Raw genomic sequence first — 25,773 nt, 5'->3', positions numbered from 1 at the left:
AGGTTGGAGAAGGCCAAGCCCATTTTAACTGAAAATAAAGCCCGTAGTAAATGTGGTATGACAGTCGGCAAACAAACAAAGATTTAGATGGAAGTCATTCATACCCTAGCAGAACACATTTTTTCCCTTTCCTTCCCTTCATTATTATACTTTTTACTTCTTTCCACAATTTGAAAAAAAAACAATTACTCATATATCATAAATCATAAATTTGTTAAAATCAAAGTTTTATCAAATATATAATACATCCAATTAAAGCATAACAAAAGATAGAAACATTGGAAATTAAATTGCCCATACCCACATACATGTCCATTCAGACAAAAGGTTTTAGATACACTCAAATTCCCTTTTTAGATCTAAACTGAAGTTGAGATTCTATTGAAAGATTGACTTAGGCTTCCTCAAATGTGATAAGAATGGTCGAATCGACTCAGCCATTCTACTATGAGGGTGCAGTTTGACCTAGATAAATGTAACCTAGATACCCTGCAGTTTGACTCAGCCATTCTACTATGAGTGTAAAATTAAAAATTGGACCAAAACTCGGCGGTCCTTGAAGTCTATTGGCACGTACAAGAAGAATTCCCAAGCTTTTGTAAACATGAAATGATAAAAGCTCGTCTAGGACGAGGCCAACGCCTTTAAATTATGTTTGGAGCATTGTTTTTGGGCTGCTTTTCAATTAGAATACCACTTGAAGCGTCATCCTTAAAAGAACCATTATTCAAGATACTCTGTCATGGTCTGCATAATATACAATATAAACTGAATCTTATGGTTACCTAATCCAACTGTTCTCTAACAATTTTGTCTCGAACAGAGTTGAATCTTTACTAAATCAAACATATTTTATTGGGTTGTGCAAGGTGTAACATGGGTTGGCTCAGTCGTGCTCTACTCGAGTGAGCTCTGAGTGTTATTCAAGACATGTTTGACTTAAAGGATGTACTAAATGAATCACGAGAAAAGTAGATCAAACATATTATAAGTCTATTTGTTTTTTGTTTGGTTCATTTCCATACCTGCCACTGCAGAATGTTAGACACTGTGATTTGTACAGAAATGGAAGCACTTCACCTACTTCCAAGTAACCATTTTCTATTGGTGGATTTAAACCTTCTTCTTAACGACGTGACACCATTAATTATTACTACCACTGATACCATAGACTAAAATATGTGTGTTGCTAGGCGAGACGGTGACCGTCCAACAAATCACAAGGGTACAACTTAAACTAATTCATGTGCAAGAAATTACATGGGACAAAGAAATGTTAAGATATTCATGGCAGTTGAAATTTCATCGGCGTATGACTTGGAGTGTTTGAAATGTATATATTTAAACACTTATTTACGCGTCTGGAAACTCCATAAAAATATTGAAAAGAAATATAGATTTAAAAGACATTTGTTTCAACCTCTCTGTCTTTACCTTCAAGTATGCATCACACTCAGATTTTCTATTGATTCATTGTAGACTACTTTTTATCATAGTTTTGTATATATACATATATTGAGTCGCTCAAGGAAGCAGGGACAGTGTTCATCTTCATAAGGCACTTTGTGTAGAATGCTCAAAATTTTTGATACACTGGAGTATTGAAAAATTGCTGCATACTCAGTCTCTACAAAAGGGCATTGGGCTCTGTGAATATGTTAAGAATGTCAAAGTGGAATTCATTTGGGTTTCTACTGCTGGTCGCTACATTACTTGTCCTCACTAATCTAGCAAGGGCAAACGTTCATCACTATACATTCATTGTAAGTTCTGTTGTATCTTTTCAATATCAAGTGAAATTAGATATACTTTTACAATTAGTTTATAACGAGGATCTTGTAGTATATCTGTCTCGTTCACTTCACACAGTCTTATTTTTTTCAGTCACATAGAGATTATAGTTGATATATCTTTCACTGTGATAAATATAAGTTCATATATAGAAAAAGTAATACATTAGTTTTTTCGGACCAAGCAGAACTTTGTGCAGGGCATCGATCTGGCCACACTTGTAGTAAAGAGTTTTGCCTTTAACAGCGAGTATAATTATGCTTTTTGTTTCAATTTACAGATAGAAGAGACACCTATTACCAGGCTATGCCAGACACACAGCAAAGTGACAGTGAATGGGCAGTTTCCTGGTCCTACTCTGCACGTACGCAATGGAGACACACTCATCGTTAAAACCTATAACAGAGCCAACTATAATGCCACGATCCACTGGTAAAGTACAATGTCCTCAAAGCTAATAGTACACAAGGTGAAGGTGAACTGCATTATTGATAACTTTACTGATAATCAAATTGTTTTCAGGCATGGAGTGAGGCAGATTCGCACGGCGTGGGCAGATGGAACGGGGTATATCACTCAGTGTCCCATTCAGCCACACGGGCGTTTCACATACAAATTCAGGATTATTGGACAGGAAGGAACCTTGTGGTGGCATGCCCATGTAAGGTGGCTCCGTGCAACAGTTAACGGAGCAATAGTCATTTATCCCAAACTAGGAAGTCCCTATCCCTTTCCAAAACCATATGCCGAGGTTCCTATTGTGCTCGGTAAACATCTTCACCCTTAAAACCTATCAGATTTTAACAATCTATAGGCTTAAGGTGGTTGTTTTTTAATTAGATTGTATCAGAATTTTTAATATCAAAGTCTTTAGATTACATTTCGTAATTCATTATCAAGATGCAAGAGAGTGGTAGTTAAAGAGAGATTATATAGTGTCATGAGAAAAGTTGATATTAACAAATTCTCACAAAATAGAATTCAGAAACATCAACGTTATTTTTACCCATAACCCATTTTCAAAACCTAATGTGAAATTCATATGAAATTTCATAGCCATACATTTGAAACCCTAATTTAGTCTATTTCTTGTACGATAGGGGAGTGGTGGAACGCTGATGCCGAGGCAGTCGAACGTCTAGCATTGCTCACAGGTGGTAGGCCCAATTTATCTGATGCATTTACCATCAATGGTCAGCCAGGCGATCTGTACCCTTGTTCGACGCCAGGTATAAAACAGTTTTCATCACAAAACACAAGTTAAGAATCATTGTGACCTAATTTAGGTAAAAGAATGGACAATAACTAGTATTCTATTGTATGCAGGAACATTCAATCTGCTTGTGCAACAGGGCCGAACTTATCTGTTACGCATCGTCAATGCTGCACTCAATGACCACCTGTTTTTCAAGATAGCATCACACACATTCACAGTGGTCTCTACGGACGCATCCTACTCAAAACCCTACACGACGGATGTAATGATGATAAGCCCGGGCCAGACTACAGACGTTCTCCTGACAGCCAATCGAGCACCGGGAAAATACTACATGGCCGCCAGAGCATACACATCACAAACACCGGGAAACTTCGATAACACCACCACAACCGCCATTGTAAACTACATAGCCTCTTCACAATCCAGCACCCCAATCCTCCCACAACTTCCAGCCTACAATGACACAGCAACTGTCACCAGATTCAGTCGAGCACTACGAAGCCTGGCTTCACCGGCTCACCCGGTGGACGTTCCACAGACTGTGAACAGGAGAATCTACACGACCGTAGGGTTAGGTTTAGTTCCCTGCCCAGCCAGTATGACTTGCGCCGGCCCTAATAACACCAGATTATCTGCCACCATGAACAATGTCTCTTTTGTGCTGCCCAGCGTCGCCATCTTGCAAGCTTATTACTTTGGCATTAATGGCGTCTTCACTACAGATTTCCCTTCCAATCCCCCTGTTGCGTTCAACTATACTGGGAACAATATCCCAAGAAGTCTCTGGGCGCCCACTTTTGGTACAAAAGTGAGTGTATTCAATTATAATGATACAGTTGAGGTGGTGTTCCAGGGAACGAATATATTCGTGGCAGATAACCATCCGATGCATCTTCATGGGTATGACTTTTATGTGGTGGGAGAGGGCTTTGGCAACTACAATGCTCAAACAGATCCGCTCAATTTCAATCTGGTCGACCCCCCATTTCGAAATACTTTCGGGGTTCCTGTCAATGGGTGGGCTGCCATTAGATTTAGAGCTGACAATCCAGGTACAAAATACTAAATTTGAACCCTAATTCTCATTATTTGTATACAAATTTGTGTGGCTTGGCGGTGGAATTTGGAGAACATATGTACACAAGAGCTCAAAATTTTGTGTTTGTGCAGGTGTTTGGTTTCTCCACTGTCACTTTGATGATCATTTATCGTGGGGATTGACTACGGTGTTTGTGGTGAACAACGGTCCTGGTTACCTTGCAAGTTTGGAGCCACCTCCTCGTGATCTTCCTCGGTGCTAGAGGAGTGTTTTTCCTACAAATATGTTTGATGGTTTTTGTTTTGAATTATACCAAGCATTGAATGAGTGATAAAAAGGGCTTGAATTATTCAAGTCGAAATAAAGTGAGGATGAAGCCCTTGAGCTCCACTACGTTATGGGTATTCTGTGTAATCTTCATTTTGGATTTGGGTTTTTTTTTTGTGTCTTCGAGATAAATAAAATGCCATGTTTTCCTTATTTCTTGCTCATTTCTTCGTCTCTGGTGCTGGTAAACGAGGAAGAGGAGACATTGTTAGCGTCCCAAAGATTTTTGACATCAAATATAATGTGTCTTAAATAGTAAAGATGCATAAACAACCTCTTCCAAATCCTTCACAATCAAATGAAAACGACGTGCACAACTCAACAAAAAACAAGATATATATATATATATATATATATATATATATATATATATATATATATATATATATATATATATATATATATATATATATATATATATTTCTTTTGAATGGATCAATTTGATTTGTTTATATAATTATTATGTTGTTTATATACAGGGTGGATAGATTCAAATCATTCAATTTTATCAATAAAATACAAGTTTGTTTTATTATAGAAATAAAGAAACTTAAATGAAATATTTGAAATAATTTTATTTATTTATAAAATTATTATATTGTTTTATAATAACATAATTTCTTCAAAAAGAAATATATGGATAATTTTGTAATATAAAGAAAAATTTACAATATTTTTGAATAGAAAATTTTATAATATGTTTAGAATTATTTTTCTATCCATGAAGTAGACTTTCTAGGTTGAAATATTTTTAGTTCGAAAATTCCATATAAAGTGATATCATATATAGAAACTTGTTTTCTTGTGAACATAGTTAAGACAATTCAACTTAACCAATAAAATAAGGGTTTATAACTTACACAATCTTGTTGGATGATTTAATGAATAATTGTATTGTGATGTAAAGTTTTTTTTTTTTTTTCAAATTCTTGATCTCTTCAAAAGGTATATTATTTATGGAGATCAATTTTTTAAAAATGAGTTACTTTAATTGATATGAACATTTTCTATGTTGAAAGGATTTGGTCCAATACAATTCATATCTATTTTTTTTCCTATTTACATACAAATTTTTCCATTATTTAATGTTAGACACTTTGTGTAGTTAGAAGTATCTTCAAGAGGATACTCTACAGTAAATTTGAAATGAAGAAGATAATGGTAAAAAATAGATTAGATATGATATTACACAATACTTGTGTAAATGAGGATATGGTAAGAAATAGATTAGATATGAAATATTACACAATAATAAAAATAATTAAATGAAAGAAATAACAAAAATAAAGTCATCTATTATGACAAAATGATTTATTCAAGGAAAATTCCTTCACTAGAAAAGCTAGCTTATAAACTCCAAATTGATATAATTAGTAATAATGTTTTTTTATGGAACACAATCTAGGCAAAATAACCTCTATAGGAAAACCTAGAAACCCTACATGAAGTAATACTTGTAACAATAATCATTCTACTAAATACACTAACTCCACTCCGTTGCAATATTCTCATAAATAGTGAAACAAATGCATGTACACTATCAAAGAAGTATAACATAGCCTTAAACTAATAATATGGAATAATGTCATTCAAATCTTTAAAAAGGAACCATCATCCTAACTAAAGAATATTGTTTATATCTATCATAAGAATTTTATGACAACATGTCATGATTATCTTTTAAATTTATATAATACTCTTTTTTATATCCAACTCATTACAAAAAAAAAATTTAAAAATTCATAACTGTCTCTTATTAAAATGTAACTCCTACAACTCTATCATATATCACAAATACTTCTATGTTTTTGAATAATTTCTATAAAAAATGACTGAAATTATTTGCAGTTTAATGACGATGGTAGTTTATTTATTATGTATGTACATATCCTTGTGGAATGGTTTCTAATTTTCAGTATGGTAATTTATTTATTGTGCCTGTCCATAACTTTAGGGAATGCAAAATAGTCTTGACATCCCATGTTACTGTATTTATGTTTAGTCTTCTTATTTATACATTTTTGTATTCTTTAAGATTTTTTTCAATTTGTTACTTCAATGAAACAACACAATGCTGTGAAAATGATCCCTTGATAGTCGAACTTAAGCGAGTCTAAAAGTTGGTACGCCTAATATGAGAAATGCTTTTATCGTGAACAGTGATGGAGAAGATCGGTATCCTTTATCCACATCAAGTACAGTGTTTTTCTCAGATAACAAGTTATGAGATATTTGGATTTTAGCCAGAAATTGACATTGCTAACAATTTTGCGTGCAGTAGTATTGAATTTATATATACCTACGGTCGGTAAGTTATCTTCACTGTTTCCCAACACTGTACTCAAATGTCACATATCTATTCAGGGTAGCATTTCACACCTTGTTAGAGTCATTGCTATGGACAATCCCTACATAAAGCCTATCAAAAGATGTAATGATAATAACCGTAGGCCAGACGAAAGACGTTCTTTTAGAAAGTAAACCACTACCAACCAAATATTAAATAACAGACAGGGTATACATCAGACAATCAGTAGGAAATTTTGATAGCAACACAACAACTACCATTTTAAAGTACATCAGTTCCTCTGTACAACGACACCGCGCCTTGCTTTGAATTATTCAGTCAAGCACTACGAAGCACTCAAACAGTGTTGACAAGGGCGTCTTTAGGGCTATCTTTATATGTAGTTTTCATGGCTTGTGGGGGCTAATTGTTGAGTTAAAAGAAAATGTAGAAAAAACAAAGATTTATGTATCAGATAAAACAGAGAATTTTATAGTGGTCATTTAGAAAACTTGTTGAAAAGTGTAATTTCTTCTTCAAATGAAATGTAAAATCATTATTTTAATTGAATTAGAGGATTCTAGAAGTTTGTACTGGATTAACTAATGAATTTGTAAAAGTTAATATCTTATGAGTGTAAAGTTCTAGAAGTCATTTATGTTGTCCTATTAGACAATTCTAAAGAAAGGAATTTGTCTTATGTCTCTTAATTTAGATGTTAAATTCTCAAAGACCTTTGTAAAAGAGAGACAATGTAATGATTTATATTATCAAGCAATGAAATGAATATTCTTTGTGTACTTGTATTTTGTACTTTGTGTTTGACTATTGTCATGGATCCAATCAATCCACCCTATCAGATTGGTATTAGAGCTTGAGGTTTTGTAGCTATCAGAAGTGGAGAAGTTGTTGTCTCCCCAGTAAGAGTAGTTAAAGATCCTAGGCTATCCCTTTTCTTGAGAAATTGATATCTCATGGAAGTCTTTGAAGGAGAATGTTTGTGCTAAAGCATAAGAGGAATGTCTCTGCATAAAAGGCTTACTCATGTGAAGAAATTGTTGCACAGTGAAGTTTCTACTCAAGATCTTTGGGACTGAAAGATGGTGTACATCATAGCTGATATAGAGAAGTGTTTGATCAATGTCATCGAGACCATGGTGTAGATTTTAAAGAGATGAAAATGTTTCTGCCTAAAAGTTGTATCAGATCATGCAAAGATTGTGAACAAGAAGGTTGCTAGTTCAGATTTCATTGAGCCAAAGGGGTGGATTGTGTACATCTAAGGAGAAACTTAGAATATTTTGGTTAGTGGTAAGTTTGAATCTACAAAAAATTGCTTAAATTTTTAAGGTTATGATTGACATAAGGAGATTGAATTAAGACTATAGCTATCTATGAACGAAGGAAAATTTCAAAAGTTTCTTTTTAATGCAATGATATTGTGTGATTTTGAATGTGTGTGTCAATATTTTCTGTTTCTGAAAATTATTTTTAGTTCTTAATTGTTAGCACAAAAAAGAAGTGGTCACTAAAATTTGTATTGGGAATAATGTGTCTTGAGTTATTTATTTCAATGGGAAAATCTAAAAGAGTTAGGAAAGAGAAGATGTATAATTTACAAGAAGAATTAATTAAGGTGAAGAAAGAAAATATAGATTTATTATGTAAAAACATCTTTTATAGAAAGAATTGGCAAATCTAAGAAATGGAATGGTAATAAAAAAACTATATCTATATATAAAGAAAATTGAAGAGAAAGAAAGGACATTAAAATTTATGGAAGAACTACATAATTGACAAGTGAAGGAGTCTAGCAAACTTAGAAAGAAAATAAAAGAGCTAAAAGAAAATCCTAAATTGTTTGATGATATTAATATAAGGAATGATGAATTGGAACAAAAAATAAAATTGGTTGATGGTTTAGAAGAAAAAGTCAAGAAATTAGAAGGAGAAAATAGTCTAAAGATGAAAGAAATCATAAACCTAAAAGAAGAAAATGAATGTTTGAAATCAAAAAATCATGATGGTTCTTGTAGTAAAGAGGATTTGATTTTATCATTTGATCAGTGTGGTTATGCTAAAGTGGTTTGTAAGAAAGAATGTGAAAATAAAGCTATAAGGTGTAGTGATAATAATAATAATAATAAAATCAATTTAATGGTAATGTTGGATCTAAATTAGGAGAATAGTGTGTTTCAATGGAAAAGGATTAGGTACAAATGAATAGGGAATAATGAATCGAATAAAAAAAATAAAGAGACCAAAGGTTGAAGGACTTGGGTATATGACATTGTTGGTAACCAATATAGACCCAATGAATAAAAAATTTAGTGTGGAATCTTGAACCTCTTTGAAGTAAGGTTCAAAGCAATTTGAAGTGGTTCAAAGTTCTCTCATAGGTTCAATAGTTCATTCTAAGAAATTCAGATGTATAATCCATTGGCTTAGGTTTAGTGATTCATTTCCAGTTGAGAAATGCATATTGTCAGTTTACAAATTTGAAGGTTCAATAATACAAAATTCATGTTTAAGGACAAGGTAATAGATTCTCCTTCATACCATTAATGCAATTAGGTGTAGAAGAAAGGTTAAATTTTTTCCACAATTTTTGTGGCTCAATTCAAATTGGTTTGTGTAAATGTTTTCAAAACCATCTCAGAGAACTATGAAACATGCATGGGTAATGGAAGATTGTATTCTTGCCAAAATTAAGCAACCATAAGTTACACAACAATCAAGCAAAGGATCTCTCAATTCAAGTATTTAAACTCTTCCATTGTAAATGTGAGAAAGTGATGTAAACAACAAATAGTTTCTATGCACATGGCAGCATAGCCAATATATGCAAATTGTATGATGTGATACCCATACCTCAACAATGGAAATCATGAAGGACTAGCTTTTGAATGGTTTAGATAATGAGATACTAGAATTATATGGAGGAAATTATAGAATGACTATGCAAATGAACAAAATCAGAATATTTAACAATCATGAAATTTTTGGAGTGATAAAATTGGTCTCAGTGCGAGGGCCATAAATCCCAACTCCCACATTGGATCTTTCTAAAATTGAAATATGTTGGATGCAACCTAGTTATATAAATTTTCACTAAAGAGATCTTCAAAATTCAGTATGGTTTGTAAGATATAAATAAATGTGTGTGGGTCTATCAAAATTACCCAGAACAATCACAAAATGCAGAACAAAATAAAAATAGAGATGTTGATGTTGCGGGGATTGTATCTCACAATCCAACTATTGGATTGATTTGAATTTTGGATATGTGTTGTAAAACCTAATTCTATTGATCCTCTTCAAACAGATTGTCTAGATTCATTATGTCTCAAAAGTTATGTGTGATTGAGTGAGACACTATCAAAACTGTCAATGATAGTCACAAAATGATGATAGAAAAACAATCATATTGCAAGATGCATAACTGATAATCCAGTCATTGGATCAATCCTCTTTTCATATATGTTTGAATAAAACTAATTATCTAAACCTTCTCCAGATGGTTTGAAAATATTCCTGATGGATAGAAAGCTATACATGTTTTAATGCAGTACTATCAAAATCATCCATGACACCCAGAAAATGATGCCATAAAAATAGATCCTATTTCAGGGGCCATAACTTTTAATCCAACCCTTGGATTGACTTTAATTTTAGATATATTTTAGAAATCCTAGTTTTCTAAATCCTCTCCAAGCAATTTTCCTACATTCATTACAGATCAAACATTATGGGTTTCTAAGTCCAACACTATCAAAAATTTCAATGATAGTAACAAATGTTGTCAACACTTCATCTCCAGCAAAGTGCCACCTATCCCAATTTAATTAGATTGTTTGGGACTTTGGAGAGTTATATTTCCAAGTTGTTCATTTAAAAAATTATGAAGTATGTGGAGATTGAGTAAGAGACAAAGTCATCGGAGGAAAGGAAGAGATATAAGATCATTTAAATGGGTAATATTTTCAAGAATTGATTACATAATAGAAAAATCAGCAATAATGTTATTTGTTGTAATTAGAGAGACATAGAAGGGGTTCCAGTTTTTCCAATTTTTTCCAAGAAAGACTATCTTTTCTTTTTGCAGATTTTGGATTTCCAGGAGAAGGAGTTTTTCTATTATTTTTTGTTCTGTTGTAATGCAGGGGAGGGGAATTTTTATTTCTAGATAATGATTATTGTACAAAAACAACAAAATCTTTGTCATTTCATTGTGTTTAGAGAGCGGATAATAGCTGTATATTAAAACTTTTAATTTAAATGTATGTTTTCTAATCATTATTCAACTTAGAGTGGTATTGATTTTCTCTAAATGTGTATCTACTACATTCAATCATGATTATGATTATCGTTTAGACTTGATGTTATGCTTTTCGTGTATTTGGGATGAATAGTTTTTCTTTTCTCTATGTTATTTATGTTATGTAAATTTTGAGTAAATGAACTTTGTGTCATATGTTGTTCATTTTCTTTCAATCACTTAACTTTTTTGCATTTGTTCTATGTTTATGGATAGATGTTTGTAAGCTGTTTGTTCTTTCTAGTTAAAAGCATCCATATTTGTATTGCTATGAATTCATTGTAAATCATGCATGGGGAGTTGTACCTAGATAAATTCAGAGGAAATTTATGCTTTTCAATAGCGAATATAACAGTGATTATAATTATTATTTTTATTCAATTTATAGATAGAAGATACACCTATTACCAAGCTATGCTAGACACACAGCAAAGTGATAGTGAATGAGTAGTTTCCTGGTCCTACTTTGCACGTACATAATGGAGACACACTCATCATTAAAACCTATAACAAAGCCAACTATAATGCCATGATCCATTGGTAAAGTACAATGTCCTCAAAGCTAATATTACACAAGGTGAAGGTGAAGGTGAAGGTGAAGGTGAACTGCATTATTGATAACTTTACTGACAATCAAATTGTTTCCAGGCAGGGACTGAGGCAGATTCGCACAGTGTGGGTATACTGAATAGGGTATATCACTCAGTGTCCCATTCAACCACACAGGCGTTTCACATACAAATTCAGGATTATTGGATAGGAAAGAACCTTATGGTGGCATGCCAATGTAAGGTGGCTCCATGCAATAGTTAATAGAGCAATAATCGTTTATCCCAAACTGGGAAGTCCTTATCCCTTTCCAAAACCCTATGCCAAGGTTCCTATTGTGCTCAGTAAACATCTTCACCCTTAAAAGCTATTAGATTTTTACAATCTATAAGCATAAGTTAGTTGTTTTCTAATTAGATTGTATCAAAATTTTTAATATCAAAGTCTTTATATCACATTTCATAATTCTTGATGCAAGAGAGTGGTAGGAAAAGAGAGATTATAGAATGTCATTAGAAAAGTTCATAGTAACAAATTCTCACATAATAAAATTTAGAAACATCAATGTTATTTTTATCCATAACCTATTTTCAAAACCTAATATGAAATTCATATGAAATTTCATATCCATACATTTGAAACCCTAATTTAGTCTATTTCTTGTACAATATGTTAGTTTAGTTAGCTTTGGACAATTGTTCATCCATTTGCTCTTATTTAGAAAGTAATTATTTTGTTAACTAATTGGTTAGGTTAAAGAAAAATATTTCTTAAATAATTGACCACTTTTGGAAACAACTAGAAACTGACTTGGTTAGGGTTGTTAAGTTGTTTTAATCTCGACTATCGATTGTAAATCGATCTTAGCTATTGGTTTACCAACACGAGTAGTATAAAAGGAGGTAGGGGGCCATTTAGAGAACATGAGGTTTGGAGAAACATTTGCAGTGCTAGCAAATAAGTTTGTAAGTTTGTAGTGTTAGCAAATAGTCTTGCAGTGTAATCAAGGGCGTAGTGTTAGCGTGGGAATATTAGTGGGGGAATATGAGCAGGGGAAATTAGGAGGTTGTTGGAGTTCTGCTAGTGAGAGGCAAGAAATTTTGTATCTCTTGATTTGCTGAAGTTTCATATAATTCCTCATTTGTAGAACTGGTTTTCCGTTAGGGGTTTTTGTAGGGACAATTTGTCTAAAAATATTGTGTTCATTGTGTTGCGCTTTTCTTTCCGTATTTTATAAGTGAAGTTGCAGTTGTGTTATTTTTCAATATTAGTTGGAAATTTATTTTCAGTAGTTTAATAATCATTTATGATAGGAGATTAATAATTAGTGACTGCAATAGTTAATTTTCACATGGTATCAAAGCATTGTTAAGGCTAGAAGAGTTTTGCCCTAGGAAAAAAATTTTGATCTCTTTAGATTTATTATTGCTTTAATCCCTTAAGATGACTTCAGCTAGTTTGAGAGATCAAGATAGATTAGATGGTGCCTTTAATTTTGGTGTCTAGAAGGCCAAAATTTCTTTATTGTTGGAAGAGAATGGTATCAAGGATCATGCTACCAATGTTGTACCTGTACCAATAGATGCAACAAAACTTTCAGCACATAAGAAGGATGATGCCAAGGTGAGGAGGATTATCCTTGATGGTGTTAAGGATCATATTGTTCCACATATCCAAAGCGAGATACAATGAAGAAGATGTGGGACACCATTCTGAATCTATACCAAAATGCTACCACCAACAGGAAGTTGATTCTCAGAGAGAAGCTAAAGAATACCCAAATGAACAAGGGAAAAGTGTCACAAGTTACCTCACCAGGCTCAAACTTGTCAAGGATGAGTTATAAACTATTGGAGATAGCCCTAGTAATGACAAGCTAGTGATAATAGCCCTAAATGGATTTACTAAACAACGGAGTGTCTTTGTTCAAGTTGTCAATGGACGAGATACTTTATCGAGTTGGGATTGACTATGGACTTATTTCACTCAGGAGGAGTTTAGACTAAGTCTTGTCAATGGGGCTAGCAAGAGTCAAAAAATGAGCTGGAACAAGAGAACGTTGCCCTAGCGGGTAAAGGGAAAGTAAAGAAGGGATCTAGCAAAGGATCAAATTCACAAAGTGAAAAGAAGAAGAAGGACCTTTCTAAGGTCAAGTGCTTTGGATGTCATGAGTTTGGCCACTATGTCAGTGATTGCCCAAAGAGGAAGAAGGGTAAGAAGCAAGTGGCAACTTCAGCAAGTGTGGAAGAACTCTCCAGTAGAATGGAAGATGAGTTTTTACTCATAGCTTGTATGGTTAGCTCAACCTCATAGTGTGTTTGGTATATAGATAGTGGGGCATCATTTCACATGACAGGAGTAAGAGATTACTTCTCTAGTTACAAGAAGGACGACACCAACATCTAGATATCTATGGGAAACTTGTCCAAACTCAACCCAGTTGGGAAAGGAACTATTTAGTTTTAGAGGGAGAATGAAAAGATAATTCCACTTCATGATGTGTTGCATGTGCCAAGTTTAGGTATGAATTTGATTTATGTATTTATTCTTTAGGATAGGGGGTATAATGTACTCTTTAGAAGGACAAATGTGTTGATTAATCACAAAGGTTGGAAATCACCCATAACTATTGGAGTTAGGAGTGGTTGCCTTTATAGATTGCAATTTGATACTCCTAAAGCACTCATGAGTAGCAGTAATCCTAAAGATCTTAGAGAGCTATGATATAGGAGGATGGACCATATTCATCGTGGAGCACTTAGATTGCTTTGTGAGATGGTGACAGGTGTTCTAGAGGTGAGCACAAAGCATGATGATGTATGTAAGGGATGTGTGTTGGGGAAGTTTGCAAAAGTGTCTTTTCCAAGGAGTGACACTAGATCTAAGGGTGTTCTTAATCTAGTACATTCAGATGTTTGTGGACTGATGTCAAAAAAATCTCTCAGAGGATATGAGTACTATTTTACTTTTATTGATGATTTCTCTAGAAAGACTTGGATATACTTCTTAAAGACTAAGGATGAGGTTTTCAGTCGATTCCAAGAGTTCAAGGCTCTTGTGGAGAATTCGACAAAAAAAGAAGATAATGGTTCTTTAGTCAGACAAAGGAAGCAAGTACAAAGGAAATGTCTTCCAAGAGTACTATACTAGAGAAGGAATCAAGAGAGAATGGACTATTCCTTACGATCCAAAATAGAATGGAGTTGCTAAGAGGAAGAACCATTCTATATCGGAGGCAGCAAGAGCTATGCTACATGACCAAGACATGGCCTATTAATTATGGGCAAAGGCATGTAATACAGGAGTCTACATCCAAAATAGAGTTCCACACAAGGTGCTAGGGAAGATGACACCAGAGGAGGCTTTCATAGGGAAGAAGCCAAATGCTGGTCACTTCAGGATATTTGAGAGTTTGGCATATTGTCATATTCCTGGAGATACACATACAAAGTTAGATTAGACTACAGAGAGGGGGTACTTTGTTGGGTATAGTGAGACATCAAAGGCATATAGGATGTTCATTCTAGGGACTAAAAGAATTATTGTCAAACATGATGTCAAGTTTATGGAGGACAAGGCATTCAGGAGATCCAAAGATTTGTCAGCAGATGATTAGAGTGAGAAGCCGACAGAAGCTCCAAGATCAAGTCAAGGGAAACAAAGCTCAAGTACAGTTACTAATACAAGTGTAGACTCAGGTAATGAAAATTCACAAAGTATGGAGCAATAGGTGCAATAGGAAATGTATCTGGAGGACTCAGAGGTTGACATTTCATCCTCTACAGTTGGCAACAGGAACCATGAGGTTCCAGATACACAAAGGGATACTAAGGAGTTTGTGGGAGCTCTTAGGAAGAGTACTAGATAGCGAAGACAAACAGCCAAGTTCAATGACTATGTGGCATTAGTTAGTTAGTTGGTAGATAGTGAGCCTTCTAGCTATCAAGAGGCTACAAAGCATCAAGTATGGTGAGATGCTATGGTTGAGGAGTATTCGTTAATAATGTAGAATGATGTGTGGGAGGTAGTTCCTAGACCAACAGATGGAGCAGTTGTTGGATCATGCTAGATCCATAAGATAAAGCACGGTGCAGATGGTAGCATCAAGAAATACAAGGCAAAGTTTGTAGCAAAGGGATTCTCTCAGAAGGAGGGAATAAACTATGAGGAGACATTTGCTCCAGTTGCTAGATATACTTCTATATGAGCTATAATCTCACTTGCAGCACAGACAAGATGGCAGATCCATCAAACGGATGTCAAGACAGCATTCCTTAATGGTGAGTTGAAGGAGGAGGTATACATAGAACAACCAAAAGGCTTTGTTGCACACAACAAAGATACCCACACGTGTAGATTGAAGAAAGCATTGTACAAACTCAAGCAGGCTCCCAAAGTGTGGTATGAGCACATTGACACATACTTGCAAAAAATGGGCTTTGTGAAGAGTGAAGTACATGCTAACCTCTACTACTTAATGGTTGGGGGTGAGATTCTCATTCTTGTTCTTTATGTGGATGACATGTTTCTTATAGGTTCACTAGGGTTCATAGTGGATTGCAAGAGGAACCTTGCAGAAGAGTTTGTGATGAAAGATTTGGGACTTATGCACTACTTTCGAAGCATGGAAGTGTGGCAGATAGATGGGGAGATTTTCCTTGGTCAAGGAAAATATTGCATTAAAATCTTGAAGAATTTGGGATGGAGGATTGGAAAGCCATGTCTATACCGATGATCACAAATTGAAGGAAGGTAGATACATCCAGGAAGAAGGATGTAAATCCTACTTTATACAAATAGTTGATTGGTTCACTTATGTATTTGTTCAACACTAGGCTAGATATAGCATTTGCAGTTAACTCTCTTAGTCAGTTTATGGTTGAACCAAAGAGAATGCATTGGATAGCGGCCAAACATGTATTGCGTTACTTGCATGGTACAATTTAGTATGGGATCAGATATGTTCAAGGTGAAGGTATCAAGTTGATAGGCTATACTGATGCATATTGGGCAAGAAGTACAATGGACAAAAGAAGCACTTTAGGGTTTTGTTTCAGCTTGGGATCAGGAGTTGTTTCTTGGTTCAGTAGGAAGTAGAAGTCTATGGCTCTAAGTTTAGCAGAAGTAGAATACATAGCAGCTAGCATGGCGACATGTGAAGCTATATCGCTTTGAAAGTTGTTAGTAGTTTTGTTTGGTTAGAAGGTTGAGACTACTATGATACATTGTGATAATTAGAGTTGCATTAAGTTGTCTAAGAATTCAGTGTTTCATGATAGGTCTAAACATATAGATATTAGATATCACTTCATCAGAGATTGTGTACAATGGGGAGTTGTTTAGCTACGGTACATACCTACAGAGGAGTAGATAGTAGAAATTCTGACTAAGGCATTGGGGAAGGCAAAATTTATCTTCTTCAGAGATAAGTTAGGTGTCATATAGAATAGCTTCCTTGCTAAGAGGGAGTGTTAGTTTAGTTAGCTTTGGACAACTATTTGTCCATTTTCTTTTATTTTTATAACTAATTGGTTAGGTTAGAGACAAATATTTGTGAAATAATTGACCACTTTTGGAAACAACTAGAAACTGACTTGGTTAGGGTTGTGAAATTGTTTTAATCTCGACCATTGATTGTAAATTGATCTAAGCCGTTGGTTTACCAATAGTAGTAGTATAAAAGGAGGTCAGGGGGGCATTTGGAAAACATGAAGTTTGAAGAAACATTTGTAGTGCTAGCAAATGAGTTTGTAAGTTTGCAATGTTAGCAAGGGTGGAGTGTTATGGTGGGAATAGCAGTGGGGGAATATCAGCAGGAGAAATTAGGAGGTTGTCGGAGTTCTGCTAGTGAGAGGCAAGGAATTTTGTATTTCTTGATTTGCTAAAGTTTAATATAATTCCTCATGTGTAGAACTGGTTTTCCCTTAGGGGTTTTTCCAGGGACAATTTGTTCGAAAATATTGTGTTCATTGTATTGCACTTTTCTTTCCATATTTTATAAGTGAAGTTGTAGTTGTGTTATTTTTTGATATTAGCTGTGAATTTAATTTCAATAATTTAATAATCATTTATGATAGGAGATTAATAATCAGTGACTGCAATAGTTAATTTTCACATGATAGGGAAGTGGTGGAACGCTGATGCTGAGGCATTTGAACGTCTAGCATTGCTCACAGGTGGTGTGCTCAATTTATCTAATGCATTTACCATCAATGGTTAGCCAGGTGATCTCTATCCTTGTTCGATGCCAGGTATAAAACATTTTTCATCATAAAACACAAGTTAAGAATAATTGTGACCTAATTTAGGTCAAAGAATGGACAATAACTAGTATTCTATTATATGCAGGAACATTCAATCTACTTGTGCAATAGGGTCAAACTTATCTGTTATGCATCGTCAATGCTGCACTCAATGACCACCTATTTTTGAAGATAGCATCATACACATTCACAATGGTCTCTATGGACGCTTCCTACTCAAAACCCTACATGACGGATGTAATGATCATAAATCCAGGCCAAACTACAAACATTCTCCTGATAGCCAATCAAGCACTGGGAAAATAGTACATGGCCGCCAGAGCATACACATCACAAACACTGGGAAACTTCAATAACACCACCACAACCGCCATTGTAAACTACATAGCCTCTTCACAATCCGACAACCCAATATTCCCCCAACTTCCAGCCTACAATGACACTACAATTGTCACCAGATTCAGTCGAGCACTATGAAGCCTGGCTTCATCGGCTCACCTGGTGGACATTCCATAGACTATGAACATGAGAATCTACATGACCATAGGGTTAGGTTTAGTTCCCTACCTAGCCGGTATGACTTGCGATGGCCCTAATAACTGTAAGGAAGCAAAGGTGCATGGAATCGCTTCCTATGCTAATCTTTGAGAGTATGATTATGCAAATCAAAGTAACTATTGCAAAGATCTCAAGAAATGCATAATAACAAAATCAAAATAACAAAGAACACACAACACACTGATTACCATGGGGAAACCCTTCCGAGAGAAAAACCCCACCCTCCAAAACTTGCATAATGTATAATCAAACCAAGATGATTACAACACACTTGCAATGCAAGTTCTTACAAGAGCGCATCACCACAACTCGAACTTGGAGAGACTCCTTCTAGCACCAGTCTTGCAAACTAAACTCAATTACACAAACATCTCCCCAAGCCCTCCTTTTATAGTGATTTTACAACCTGGAAACCACTTATGGTTTTACAAAACCATGGGCAAAACTACCATGCCACATGTTACCCATTTTTTACATTTACATTTCCAATATGGAAAAACAACCAGGTTAAAAATTGTAATCCCGTCCACAATTTTGTCTCTTAGTCTAGACCCCCATAAAAGTCACAAAATGAGTCATCAAGGCTCTAAAAATAGCCTACCTATATTCTAGACTAAGGACAATACTCATTTGACAACTCACTAACCACTTTCCAATGCATAAACAAGTGGAAAACTCCCACAAACTAATTTTGGAATTTTCCAAGAAAAGATTGCAAGGTTGAGACACATGTTTCTCAACATTCTCCCACTTGTTGAACACCTTGCAAGAGTTAGGGGATCTGAAATATCATGGACTTAATTGCTAGGGGCCGAAAGGCCCATAGACTCTGAACACCATCTAAATTTTTCTGTGCACACGGGCTTAGTTAATGCATCAGCAACATTCACCAAAGTCTCTACCTTTTCCAGCTTCACCTTGCCGTCCTCGATCATATCTCTCACAAAATGATATTGTACATCAATGTGCTTGGTCCTCACATTGAAAGTTGGGTTCTTCGCTAGGCAGATTGCACTCTGGCTGTCACTATAAATTTTCACTGCACCCTATTTGAACTCTATATCTGAACACAATCTCTTTAGCTAGATGGCTTCTTTGCAGACATGAGTAGCTGCCATATACTCTGCCTCAGTTGTGGACAAAGCGACCACAGCCTGTCGCTTACTCATCCAACTAATTGCACCACCAAATAATGTAAACACATATGCACTAGTGGATCTTCTTCTATCAACATCACCAGCCCAGTCTGAATCCATATAGCCTCAAATATCTAAGGAATGCTCACTTCTTGTTCCATGAAAACATATTGAGTACTCTAAGGTACCCCACAAGTATTTGAAAACTCTTTTTACTGCATCCCAATGTGCTCTTCCTAGATTAGAGATATAATAGGAAAGTACTCCCACTGCTTGGGCAATGTCTGGTCTTGTACAAACCATAGCATACATCAAACTTCTAACAGCACTCTGATATGGTACTCAACTCATCTCTTCCATCTCCAATTGGCATGTAGGACACTGTGAGCTAGAAAGCTTTGTTCCCATAGTAACCGGAACACTCAATGGTCTTGAATCTTGCATATTGAATCTTTTCAAAATAGTACCAACATACTTACTTTGACCTAGCCAAAGCTTTCTATTTTGTCTATCTCTTATAATCTCCATTCCCAGAATGTGCCTAACTGCACCAAGATGTTTCATTTCAAACTTTATTGAGAGTTGAGATTTTAACTCTGCAATCAAACCTTTTTCTTTGCCAATAAACAACATGTCATCAACATACAAGGCAATAAACAGAAAACCATCACCATCAGATTTGAAATATATACAATGATCATATTTAGATCGCACAAATCCCAAACTCAACACATATGTATCAAACTTCTAGTACCACATCCTAGGACTCTATTTTAAACCATACAAGGATTTCTTCAATTTACAAACCAAATGACTTTTACCTTTCACCACATAGTGCTCTGGCTGTGACATGTAAATTTCTTCCTCCAAATCTCCATGAAGGAAAGCAGTTTTCACATCCATTTTCTCAATCTCTAGATCATAAGTTGATGCAATAGAAAGCAAAAATCTAATGGATGTCACTTTGGCTACTGGAGAAAAAATATCACCATAATCTACTCCCTCAAATTGAGAGTAACCTTTTGCAACCAAACGTGCTTTATACTTCTCAATGCTTCCATCTAAACCCATCTTCTTTTTGAACACCCATTTACAACCATCAGGCTTCCGTCCTTCAGGCAATGGTACAAGGTCCCATGTTCGATTCCTCTTAAGAGCTACCATTTCTTCATCCATGGCTATTTTTCAAGACTCTAAATCATTCATACCAAGAGCCTCTTCTACAGATCTTGATTCATCAATGTTAGCATTCAATGCAAATATGCACCTCCAATCATCAAGAGAATACCCATACCTTTCAAGTGGTTTCCTTTGTCTAGTAGATCTTCGAACAAGATCTGGTTCAGGTTCATGATTAGGTTCTCCCTCTTCCTCTGATGATTCAAAACTCATAGAGCTCTTTTCAACATCTCATCTTTCTAAGGGCCTTGATTCAACTTTCTCAGGTGTACAGGAAGTTGAATCACTTCTTTCTTTTCTTTAATTTGCTCTAGCTACACTGTAACAGAAGAAGGCTTAGTTTCTCTAAAAATAACACTTCTGGAATAAAATACCTTTTGTGCAACAGGATCCCAAAGCTTGTATCCTTTTACACCATAACTATATTCGATGAAGATACATTTGACAGCTTTGTTGTCCAATTTTGTTCGTTTCTCCTTTGGCACATTAGCATATGCCTCACAACCAAACACTCTCAGATGTCTAAGTGAAGGCTTGTGGCCCGACCATGCTTCCATTGGCATCTTATCAACAAGAGTTGATGTAGGAGAACTGTTTATCAGGTAGCAAGCAGTGGCTACAGCTTCATCTCAGAACTTTTGTTCTAGTCCAGCACCACTTAGCATACTCCTAGCCTTCTCCATCAAGGTCTTGTTTATTCTTTAAGAAACTCCATTCTGCTATGGAGAATATAGAGTTGTCTTCTCTCTTTTAATAGCACAATCTTTACAAAATGTGTCAAAAATATTGGAGCAAAATTCACCACCATTATCAGTTCTCAAGCACTTTATTTTCTTTCCAATCTACAATTCAACCATTGCTTTAAATTCTTTGAAACGACTGAAAACTTCAGCTTTACTCCTAAGGAAATAAACCCATGTTCTACTAAAATCATCAATGAAAGAAACATAATAAACTGATCTACCAATAGAAAGAACATCAACTGGACCAAATACATCCGAATGAATTAGATCCAAAATACATGAAGACTTATGAGAACTCGAGTAAAATTGAATGCGGTTTTGTTTACCATAGATACAATGCTCACAAAAATCAAACTCAAGATTGCAGTCATTCAACCCATCAACAAGGTTCTTATTTTTCAAGGTCTGTAGGCCCTTGTCACCTGTGTGGCCAAGTCTCTGGTGCCATAACATAGTCTTCTCTGTAGGAAACTTTGATTTGGTAGACAGAGCACCCTCAGGTACCCAAAAACCATGACCATTTGTTGAAAGAGAAACTCTCTCCTTCTCCAACTGAGTAGTCTTTTTCACAATCTTATTAGAAGTACTATCGCACTTGACTGTGCATGCATCAAGTTGGTACAATGTACCCAATCTACTTCCTCTTGCTATTACCATAGCGGCTCTCACCATTTTTACACCTGCTTCAGAAAACTGTACATGCACACCCGCATCTATTAGCTTACTAAGAGATAAAAAAATTCCTTGCTAGTCCAGGGATATGCAAGACACCATCAAATCTTCTAATTCTACCATCAAAAAATATCACACGAATACTTCCAAGACCAACAATATCAAGTACTGAATTATCACCCAAATACACCTTACCACCATCAAAATTTTCATACTTACTAAACCAGTTCCTATTAGGAGTCATGTGGAAAGATGCACCTGAATCTATTAACCATGCATTTTCACCTGCATGAGTGGCCAAGGCTGCAATGAAAGCATCTCCATCTTCCTTCTCGGACTCAAAATCAGAATCTTGCTTCTTCTTCTTCTTTTTCTTCTCCTCTTTGCAGTCCTTTCGGAAGTGTCCAGGTTTGCCGCAATTCCAGCAGATTGCCTTGGACTTACTAGGGGATTTCGATCTCCCCTTATTTTTGGACTTAGAAAGCCTCTTTAGCATTCAGAGAGACCTTTCTTCTCATCTCCTCAGAAAGTAGAGAACCAACAATGCCCTCCATCTTCAAGACAACTGAAGTGCTCCCTATAGCCATCACAAGACTATCCCATGAGCCTGGCAATGAACATAACAAGATTTGACACCTTTCTTCTTCATCCATTAACACCTCTATTGAGGTCAACTGAGTCACCAACATATTAAACCTTTCCAGATGCTCAAAAATTTGTCCACCTTCTTCCATTCTCAAGGAATACAACTTCTTCCTCAAGAAAACTTTATTCACAAGTGATTTCACTTGATAGATCTCACTAAGCTTTTTTCAAAGCTTCTTCGCAGTAGGTTCTTCATGGACATTAATCAGAATCGAGTCTGCAAGACACAATTTGATGAGACCTTTAACTTTTCTATCATTCACATCATATTGTGCAACTAATGTCGGATATGTGGGCCTCATCTTGTTCTCATCAATCGCATCCCATAGATCCCGATCAGTCAACAAATCTTCCATCTTCAGCTTCCACATCTCAAAGTTTGTACCAAAAAACTTTTCAACATCAATTCTCCTAGACATGGTTGCCATCTTTTCAATCCTGCAACATAGAAATGAAATGTTCTACACAAGTTCCCACCCAAATCTTGATTAGTTCAAAAAACCCTGTACCCAACAAATAGAACCAAAACTGGCCAGGCTCTAATACCACTTGTAAGGAAGCAAAGGTGTGCGGAATTGCTTCCTACGCTAATCTTTGAGAGGACGATTATGCAAATCAAAGTAACTATTGCAAAGATCTCAAGAAATGCATAATAACATAATCAAAATAACAAAGAACACACAACACAATGATTACCGTGGGGAAACCCTTCTGGGAGAAAAACTCCACGCTCCAAAATTCGCACAATATATTATCAAACCAGGATGATTACAACACACTTACAATGCAAGTTCTTACAGGAGCGCATCACCACAACTCGAACTTGGAGAGACTCCTTCTAGCACCAGTCTTGCAAACTAAACTCAATTACACAAACACCTCCCCAAGCCCTTCTTTTATAGTGATTTTACAACCTAGAAACCACTTATGGTTTTACAAAACCATAGGCAAAACTACCATGCCACATGTTACTCATTTTTGACATTTACATTTTCAATATGGAAAAACAACCAGGTTAAAAATAGTAATCCCGTCCACAATTTTGTCTCTTAGTCTAAACCCCCATAAAAGTCACAAAATGAGTCATCAAGGCTCTAAAAATAGCCTACCTATATTCTACTAAGGACAATACTCATTTAACAACTCGCTAACCACTTTCCAATGCATAAACAAGTGGAAAACTCCCACAAACTAATTCTGGAATTTTACAAGAAAAGATTGCAAGGTTGAGACACATGTTTCTCAATAATAACACCAGATTATCGACCACCATGAACAATGTCTCTTTTGTGGTGCCCAGCGTCGCCATCTGGCAAGATTATTACTTTGGCATTAATGGCGTCTTCACTACATATTTCCCTTCCAATCCCCCTGTTGCGTTCAACTATACCGGGAACAACATCCCAAGAAGTCTCTGGGCGCCCAGTTTTGGAGCAAAAGTGTGTGTTCAATTATAATGATACAGTTGAGTGGTGTTCCAGGGAACGAATATATTCCTGGCAGATAACCATCCGATGCATCTTCATGGGTATGACTTTTTTGTGATGGGAGAGGGCTTTGACAACTACAATGCTCAAACAGATCCGCTCAATTTCAATCTGGTCAACCCCGCTTTGCGAAATACTTTCGGGGTTCCTGTCAATGGGTGGGCTGCCATTAGATTTAGAGCTGACAATCCAGGAACAAAATACTAAATTTGAACCCTAATTCTCATTATTTGTATACAAATTTGTGTGGCTTGGCAGTGGAATTTGGAGAACATATGTACACAAGAGCTCATAATTTTGTGTTTGTGCAGGTGTTTGGTTTCTCCACTGTCACTTTGATGATCATTTATCGTGGGGATTGACTACGGTGTTTGTGGTGAACAACGGTCCTGGTTACCTTGCAAGTTTGGAGCCGCCTCCTCGTGATCTTCCTCGGTGCTAGAGGAGCGTTTCTCCTACAAATATGTTTGATGGTTTTTGTTTTGAATTATACCAAGCATGGAATGAGTGGTAAAAAGGGCTTGAATTATTCAAGTCGAAATAAAGTGAGGATGAAGCCGTTGACCTCCACTACGTTATGGGTATTCTGTGTAACCTTCATTTTGGATTTGGGTTTTTTTTGTGTCTTCGAGATAAATGAAATGCCATGTTTCCCTTATTTCTTGCTCGTTTCTTCGTCTCTGGTGCTGGTAAACAAGGAAGAGGAGACATTGTTAACGTCGCAAAGATTTTTGACATCAAATATAATATTTTTAATATAGTAAAGATGTATAAACAACCTCTTCCAAATCCTTAATCAAATGAAATGGACATGCACAACTCGACAAAAAACAGGATAATTAATTTTGTGGTCGTTGGGGTTAGTTAATTGAACGGGTTATATATATATATATATATATATAGTTAATATATAATAAGAATCTAGACTTCTTCTGATGGATCAATTTGATTTATTTATATAATTATTATATTGTTTATATAAAAGGTGGATAGATTCAAATCATTCAATTTTATCAATAAAATACAAGTTTGTTTTATTATAGAGATAAAAAAAAATTAAATGAAATATTTGAAATAATTTTATTTATTTATAAAATTATTATATTGCTTTATAATAGACATAATTTCTTTAAAAAGAAATACATGGATAATTTTGTAATATAAAGAAAAATTTACAATATTTTTGAATAGAAAATTTTATAATATGTTTAGAATTATTTTTCTATTCGTATAGATGTAGACTTTTTAGGTTGAAATATTTTTAGTTGGAAAATTCCATATAAAGTGATATTATATATAGAAACTTGTTTTCTTGTGAACATATTTAAGACAATTCAGCTTAACCAATAAAATAAGGGTTTATAACTTACACAATCTTGTGAGATGATTTAATAAATAATTGTATTGTGATGTAAAGTTTATTTTTTCATTTCAAATTCTTGATCTCTTCAAAAGGTATATTATTTATCAAAATCAATTTTGTAAAAATCAGTTACTTCAATTGATATGAACATTTTCTATGTTGAAAGGATTTGGTCCCATATAATTCGTATCCAAGTT

At 35.1% G+C, this 25,773-nt stretch overlaps 2 protein-coding genes across 3 annotated transcripts; both read left to right on the top strand.

Moving 5' to 3' along the window:
• The first annotated feature begins 1,468 nt into the window (after positions 1-1,468).
• LOC149537220 (laccase-12-like) lies at positions 1,469-4,529 on the top strand. The gene is made up of 6 exons (XM_089807400.1): positions 1,469-1,763; positions 2,072-2,223; positions 2,314-2,558; positions 2,892-3,020; positions 3,118-4,062; positions 4,181-4,529. The coding sequence occupies exons 1-6, from the start codon at positions 1,656-1,658 to the stop codon at positions 4,309-4,311; spliced, it is 1,710 nt and encodes a 569-aa protein (XP_089663526.1). The 5' UTR covers positions 1,469-1,655; the 3' UTR covers positions 4,312-4,529.
• A 19,412-nt stretch (positions 4,530-23,941) lies between these two features.
• On the top strand, positions 23,942-24,871 carry LOC149537219 (uncharacterized). Of its 2 annotated transcripts, none has more exons than XR_016357224.1 (2): positions 23,942-24,371; positions 24,525-24,871. XR_016357224.1 is itself a non-coding variant. In XM_089805262.1 (2 exons), the coding sequence occupies exons 1-2, from the start codon at positions 24,005-24,007 to the stop codon at positions 24,653-24,655; spliced, it is 381 nt and encodes a 126-aa protein (XP_089661388.1). In that variant the 5' UTR covers positions 23,942-24,004; the 3' UTR covers positions 24,656-24,871. The 2 variants fall into 2 exon arrangements, 1 of the variants encoding a protein (XP_089661388.1); XM_089805262.1 differs by having other exon boundaries at positions 23,942-24,254.
• The last annotated feature ends 902 nt before the right edge of the window (positions 24,872-25,773 follow it).

Source organism: Cupressus sempervirens, chromosome 10, assembly GCF_028749045.1.
Source record: "Cupressus sempervirens isolate cs-2001-9-10 chromosome 10, ASM2874904v1, whole genome shotgun sequence".
Lineage (NCBI taxonomy): Eukaryota > Viridiplantae > Streptophyta > Pinopsida > Cupressales > Cupressaceae > Cupressus > Cupressus sempervirens.
This window is presented reverse-complemented; position numbering and strand designations above follow the sequence as displayed.

What these genes read in the sequence shown, in the direction of transcription:
- LOC149537219 (XM_089805262.1), top strand. Translation starts at nt 24,005, where the DNA reads ATGTCTCTTTTGTGGTGCCCAGCGTCGCCATCTGGCAAGATTATTACT. An exon ending in CATCCGATGCATCTTCATGG is followed by an intron (nt 24,255 to 24,524) that starts GTATGACTTTTT and finishes GTGTTTGTGCAG; the next exon opens with GTGTTTGGTTTCTCCACTGT.
- LOC149537220 (XM_089807400.1), top strand. Translation starts at nt 1,656, where the DNA reads ATGTTAAGAATGTCAAAGTGGAATTCATTTGGGTTTCTACTGCTGGTC. An exon ending in TTCATCACTATACATTCATT is followed by an intron (nt 1,764 to 2,071) that starts GTAAGTTCTGTT and finishes TTCAATTTACAG; the next exon opens with ATAGAAGAGACACCTATTAC. An exon ending in CGAGGTTCCTATTGTGCTCG is followed by an intron (nt 2,559 to 2,891) that starts GTAAACATCTTC and finishes CTTGTACGATAG; the next exon opens with GGGAGTGGTGGAACGCTGAT.